Source organism: Corvus brachyrhynchos, unplaced genomic scaffold (genome assembly GCF_000691975.1).
Source record: "Corvus brachyrhynchos isolate BGI_N302 unplaced genomic scaffold, ASM69197v1 scaffold79, whole genome shotgun sequence".
Lineage (NCBI taxonomy): Eukaryota > Metazoa > Chordata > Aves > Passeriformes > Corvidae > Corvus > Corvus brachyrhynchos.
The window spans coordinates 539,081-546,044 of NW_008240023.1; the positions used below are offsets into that span (position 1 = coordinate 539,081).

General features: G+C 51.2%; 1 protein-coding gene across 11 annotated transcripts in view; it reads left to right on the forward strand.

Annotated features, from left to right (window-relative positions):
* Positions 1 to 6,964, forward strand: part of HDAC4 (histone deacetylase 4) — a 148,335-nt gene that overhangs the window by 87,875 nt on the left and 53,496 nt on the right. For all 11 annotated transcript variants that reach the window (XM_017743406.1, XM_017743398.1, XM_017743402.1 and 8 more), the window contains exon 7: positions 1,963 to 2,084. In XM_017743406.1, the coding sequence (XP_017598895.1) occupies positions 1,963 to 2,084 (122 nt within the window). The remainder of the gene's footprint in view (positions 1 to 1,962; positions 2,085 to 6,964) is intronic.

Genomic DNA, 6,964 nt, shown 5'->3' on the forward strand with positions numbered 1-6,964 from the left:
CTGCAAGCTCCGTGGAGTGTCCAATTTCCTCTTGTTCCAGAGCTCTGAAATTCCTGAAGGGGCACGCAGAGCAGTGCATGCTGCTGGGAGCAGCGTCAGCTCCCAGTCCTGGAGCCAGGGAATGTGTTCCTGTTTGCAGAGCTCAATATCTGTCATTCAGCAGTCCCAGAGCACATCTAAACAGGCCCTTTGAATTCCTGCACATTCCCTAACAAAGTGGTGAAAATAGCTTCAATGTACTTGATTGTGCTGCTTAGGTCATGGTTTGAAAAAAAAGAAAGAAAAAGGAAGGGGGGGGGGAAAAAAAAAGGTCTGTTGCTCATAAAGAGCCAAAAATGTCATTGTGTGGCTCGATGGGGCTCAGGGCTCTTGGATCACAGCGTCCAGGATTCCTGGGAGTGAAACATCTCCGCGTGCTGCCTTCCCACGGAATGAGCGGATCCCGGCAGGAAAAGCCACGTCTCCTTCCAGGAGGGACTCAAACATTTTTCTGTTTGGGGCTGTTTTGATTGCAGGTGAAGATTGAAGTGCGAGTGGGGGCATTCAGGGGCGGGTGTGGGTGGCAGTGGGAAACACAGCCCTGCAAGAGCCCCAAAAGTCATTTATGTTCAGAGAAATCTGGGATATGAACGGGGAGCGTTGGGGAACCACGGTCATTCATACTTCCAGAGAATCCCAGAATGGTTTGGGTTGACGGGACCCTAAAGCCCATCCCCTTCCAAGCCCTGCCATGGGCAGGGACACCTCCCACAAGAAGGTCTGTGGGAGTAGAAAATGTTGAAGTAGGTGTTGGAATAAAGATTTCAGAGGTTTTTTTTCTTTTTGTAGTAAAATTATGTAGAAAATTCAATGCGTTTTCCTGGTATTTCATTAGCCCCTTATTTTTTGAAGGCTTTGACTTGCAGTGGAATTGATGCTCTGGATCTCAGCAAAGAGCCAACTTGTGAGCTGAGCTTGCACTCCAGGGGTTGGTACTGCTCGAGAAGTCGCAGGAACTTGTGCAATTTTCAGCTGCGAATGGCTCATTTTGGTTCCTTGAAGAGCCTTTTGTAGGAGAACATTTTCAGCTTGATTTTTACGCAATATAAAATTGCAAATATTCACCTTTATTTTCTTTTTTTTTTCTCCACAAAATGCTTGCTTTCTGTTTTCCCAAATCCTTCAGTTTTTAGAAGAAATACGGGGTTGAAATTCTGTTTATTTAAAGTTAAGTTGAGAGAGCCCAGTGAGTGCCACCTGCACGGCTAAATCAGTCATTCTGCTGATGGAGCTGCTCTGCTGACTGGAGACTTCTCCCAGGCTGGTGGAGCTCCTGAGAAACAGCAAAGCTGGGCACAAGTCATTAAGCAGGAAAGATGAAGCCAACAAACTGGTAGGAGGCTGAGAAAACTCATTCATTATTTAATATCCTCAGCAAACAGACTGTAATTTACTTCCAGCAGCCTGCTCAAACAAAGCCATAAATTATCAGCTCGGTGAAGTTCAGCTGGAAAGGTGCTGAGTGCTTTGGCCCCGTCTCTGCTGAGCTCCTGGGATGGGAGGACAGGCAGGAGGAGAGGCAGGAGCCACCTGTGTGGCCTTGGACTTTGTCTGCTAAGCCTGGAGTTTATTTTAGGGAGGGAAGTGGTTCACTCGCTCTGGAGTTGAGGGGGGTAACACCACCTGTGCTGAGATTCAGGGACATGACTTAGCAAAACCCAGCCCAGGTTACAGGCTTAGAATTTGTACTCGTGGTTCAGTACCTGCATGAGCTGAGCCAAGGTGGAGCCTTACACTGAAAACTAAGTTGATTCCTTCCCGTAGATTGGATTTTAGTGGGGTTTTTTGTAGGAGCACCAGGAGGAGAAAGCCTTTGCCTTTGCCTGTGCCCCGTTCCCCGCTCCCTGAGGCGGCAGGCACTGTGCTCATCCCCTCTGTGTGTCACCGGTGTAAAGCTTGTCCCTTCTCTTTCCTTCCGTGCAGGAAGACCCAGCACAGCTCTCTGGACCAGAGCTCCCCACCCCAAAGCGGCGTCTCCGGCACCTACAACCACCCAGTCCTGGGGATGTACGATTCCAAAGACGACTTCCCACTCAGAAAAACAGGTAGGTCTGCCCTTCCCTCGCCGTGCCGCTGCTCTCCCCGCCCTCACGCTCAGCCCGCTGATCTGATTTTCCTGAAAAACAAGGGCTGTTGCCAAAAACCCGGATTCCAGGCCACGCTTCATTTACCAAGCCCCCTCTCCATCTGCTCCCCCTTCACCTGCCCCTGCGCTCCCAGGGTTCCAGGGAGCCTGGGGCTGCTGCGGGCTGTGCGAGGAGCGCGGGAGACAGCGGAGCCGTGTGTCTAAGCTTGGGGTGTTTTCCCAGCTCCAAAGCTCGCACAGAGATCCGCGTGTCTCCAGCCCAAGCGTGTTCTGCTGAGTGAGAAAAAGTGCATTTCTTGGGGGATTTGCGTTTTATGTACGAGTTTGTACCTGAGGTAAATAAGGAGGTTTGTGCCAGGGCGAGCGCCGGGGCTTCCTGTGAGGGTTTGGTTCACACCTAGACAGTTCTCTCTCAGTTTGGCTTCTCCCTGCATGGTGGCCGAGCAGGTCAGTCACTCCTTAAGCCTGCATTATGTAAACCAGGTTGTTTGTGTTGGCTGTGCTCCTCAGCTCCGTATCCATGCCTGAGCCAGCGCAGCCTGGGCTCCCGACCCGGCCAGCTCGGGGCTGCTGCCTTCGGGGAATGGCTCAGCTCGGAGAGCTCAGCCTCTCCCAGGGAGCAGTTCTGCTGGGAATCGCTTCAGGACAGCAAAAAAAGCTGCTCTGGAAAGATCACCCAATCATTAAGGTTGGAAAAGCCCTCTAAGATCATCCAGCCTTTAACCAGCACTGCCAAGGCCACTGCTAACCCATGGCCCCAGGTGCCACATCCACAGGTGTTTTAAACACTTCCGGTGATGGTGACTCCAGCACTGCCCTGGGCAGCCTGTTCCAGTGCCTGACCATCCCTTCTTGGGAGCTTCTCATTAGGGACCATAGCACCTGGCCTGCTGGATGGATTCCCTCAGTGCAGTTGTCTCTGTTCCCCCTTGGGCTGACGAGTAACAAACACTTCAGCTGCACCCAGGAACCCAGTCAAAAACTGGCTCCAAGATGTGGGTTTCCCCTGGGAAAGGTGCCCCTGTGGCTCTGGGGATGGTACTTCTGATAGTGCCCTTTCGGGAGGACTCCAAAAGCCTGGATTTGCTGAAGGACAGGGCATCCTCTCCTCTGTGCTTCCAGATAATGGAAGAGCTTCCAGGCTGCCCTGGGGAACCACAGCGTTTCCACGCAGGGAAGCATCCCTTGGCACCAAACCCATCGCTCAGGGCCTGTGGGCAGCCTGATTCCAAGAGATTTTTAGCTCTTTCCTATGCCTTGTGATGCCAGGTGATCCGTTCCTACCCCGTTAGTGTTCCCACAGTAGAAATGGGCTTTGCCATGCTCCCAAACTCGCCTGGCTCATCACCTCGAGGCACCTTGTCAGAGTGGCTTGGAGGAGCGGTCGCCCTTCCTGCTCCCAGTGTCCTGGAAGGGAATTTCTGCAGGGGAAGGAAGACATCTGCACATCTCACCCTGCGCCGCTTCCCAAACTGGGATCTCACCAAGGCTCCGCTGAGCAGCCTCCTGCTGTCAGACAGGGAGAATTAAGGATGATAAATGGAGCTAATCACGTTATTAAAGAGTGGAAGCAACCAAAGGCATTGTTGTTTTCCAACAGGAGGACGTTCAGCTGATTTGGGTTTTCCAGAACGCTGGCGCTCGTTCTTTTTGGGCGCCAGCATTAATCTCCTGGGCGCTGCTGTGGGATACAAACGAGTTCACTTCTGTAAGGTTCAGGGGAGAAATTTTTTTTTTTCTTTTTCTTTTCATTGTTTTCTTTTATTTTCCTTTCAACGCAACAGCATGTCAGGCTCTGGCACAGCAATATCCTGCAGAATTCCCAGTGCCAAGAATGTTAAGTTGCTTGGAGAGGAAAGGCTCCTGAACAGTCTGGTGTAAACAAAAGGCAGGGAAGGCTGGAGCCCATCCTAAATAAAGTTCTTTATTACGGGTGAGCTTTTCAGATTTTTGGCACCAGGCAGCGCTCTGGCTTTGTGCTGGTAATTTAAAACCGCCATATCGTGTAGTCCAATTTTATTAAATTTGATTAAATATTTGCAGCTCAAATAACAGAGCCCATCACAATACAGCTCTGATTACCAGGGCTGGAATCCAACCAGCACCGTTGCTGGGGAGAGGGCGGCTCAGGGGGCGGTGGGAAGGCAGTTGGAATGATCATCTCTCCCAGTTTGCAGAGCTGGGAGCGTGTCCTGCAGGTTGAGACATTTTTGGGAAGAATAAATATTCCCCTGGATCCCTGGAAGTGTTCCAGGCCAGGTTGAACAGGGCTTGGAGCAGCCTGGGCTAGTGGAAGGTGTCCCTGCCCATGGCAGGGGGTCGGAACAAGGTGAGCTCTAAGGTCCCTCCCAGCCCAAACCATTCTGGGATTCCACGGAATTTGTCATTTCACTGCATTTTACCAATACTCCGTGTTTTTACTCTGATTTCAAGCATCCTGATGGTCACAGGTTATGGTGGAGGGAGGATGTGCAGGAATGATCTCGGAGGAGTGCTTGAAAGCCTTCAGCAGGGGGAACAGTCAGCTCCTGCAGCGTGCTCCTGATGCCTCCCGTGCCCCGAAATCCAACTCCCTCTGATTTGTTTTCCTAAATTATGTTCCAGTTTCTTGGCTGTTCGGTTTCAGCGTGAAATTGTTTTCCTGGTGCAGTTACTAATTGCTTGAATCCTGTTCTTAGCCTGGCTGGGGGATTAATTTCACTCTGCTCCCTCTCTCCAAGCACTTTGGGCTCTTCCTTTTTTTTTCACTGAACTAAGACTGGTTTGGTTGGTGCTGCTCCTGCCTTTGCTGTTAAATACCTGGATTAGCACAAGGATTTTTATTTCCCCTTTTGGGGAGTTTCCTTTGTTCTGTTTAGGATTTAGTGTCAGAGTTTTATTGACAGCTTTTGAGAGGGGAGATTCTAAGTGACCTTTTCTGCTCCCAGATCAGGGTTGGTGCCTCCCAAATTTAATAACATTTGTTAAGTGCTGCACCGGGGTCCTCTAAGGAGAATCTCTGGAGAATCCTTACGGAGTGATTTTAGACTCTGCATTGGGACAGCCTGTTTAGATAACCCCAAGAGTTGTTTGTCAACACCTTGCCTGGAGCTGCTGAAGTGGGTTTTAGCAGAGCTTGTCAGTTTTGCATTTCTAAGGAATCCTGTCCTGGTTTTCTCCCCGGGAACAAGGTTGTTGGTGGCATTCCCTGCTCTCTGAAGCTCGAGTGGTGGATGCATTAAAACATGCTGTTCCTTGGAAAGCTGACACTGCCACCATCATGTAGATCACTTCTTGACGTGCTTTTCCTCTTGGGGTTTTTGGCTGTTTTGGGGTTGTTTTAAATCCGGTGGAGAGCTGGACCGTGTCGCAGAATCCTGGAATGGTTTGGGTTGGAAGGGACCTCAAAGCTCATCTGCTTCCACCCCCTGCCCTGGGCAGGGACACACACCTCACACACCTTCCACTGTCTCAGGCTGCTCAGGGCCCTGTTTTGTGAAGCATTACTGAGGCTCTGGATCCTGACTTTTCCTTCCCCTCCAGTAGCACAGCTGGGTGGAACTGGATGAGCTTTAACGTTCCTTCCAGCCCAACTTGTTCTGGGATTCTCCACTAATGCCAGAGTGGGAGCTTACAGGGACACCTTTGACCGGTGCATCTCTGGATTTCCTGCCTAGACAGTCACTGTGGATGTGCCTGTGGGATGTTTTTGGGGGAGAAATGGGTTCATGGTGAGTTTGGCAGTGCTGGGTTAATGACTGCACTCAATCTTAGAGGGCTTTTCCAACCTAAACGATTCTGTGACTCCACGATTCTTTTTCCGTGCAAAAGAGAGGAGCCTGAGAGAGGAAAGCATCCTGTGATGATGTTGCTATTGCGGAAACCTGGAGCTGTTCGGGTATTGTTTGCAGCTAAGCAGGTGAAACTGGTGTGTTTAAAAAGAAATAAAAGGGAAAATGAAAGGATTTGTCAACAATTACAGCGCTGCATTTGTCAAGGAAAGTGTAATATCCCTCTGAGCTGGTTCTGATTACTGGAGTGTTTGGAGCGGTTTGTTTTAGGACAAAAGGTTGTTTGGAGGAAAATAGACCAGTGAGAAACCCTGGTGTAACGTGGGAGTGTAATCCAGAGGAAACCTCGGAGCTCTGTGTGGCATGGAGTGTCACTGTGGTTCGAGGCAGCACGGTTGGAAGCCTGGCTTCCCACAGACCCAAGCATGCAGAGGAGGCCCTGACCCGCCGGAGAAATCCCTGCTGGAAATACCCTGTCCTGCTCCAAGTGGAGGACGTCAGTCCGTCTGATCCAAAAATAACATTTCGCTTGGATATTTGGGAAAATTTCTTCACTGGAAGGGTGGTCAGGCGCTGGCACAGGCTGCCGGGGGCAGAGGTGGAGTCTCCATCCCTGGAAGTGATCAGAAAAGGGGATGTGGCACTGGGGGACACGGTTTGTGGTGGTGCTGGACTGATGGTTGCACTCGGTCATCTCAGAGGTCTCCTCCAGCCTGAACAGTTGTGGGATCATGAAGACACTTCTTGAGGGGTGCTGTCAGTGGTGCTCCAAGAGAGAAACCCCTTCCAGTAGGAGACCAAACAAAATCTTGTGGTTTAGTGTCACCTCTGGGGGACCTCAGTCACTCAGGGAACCCCACCCTCCTCCTCCTCGGTCCTCCCAGCTCCATCTCTGCTTCCCAGGGGCCTGCACTGCTCATAGAGTCCCAGGATTGGGCTGGAGGGGACCTCAAAGCCCATCCCATCCCAGCCCTGCCATGGACAGGGACACCTCCCGCTGTCCCAAGTTACTCCAAGCCCCAGTGTCCAGCCTGGCCTTGGACACTGCCAGGGATCCAGGGGCCGCCGC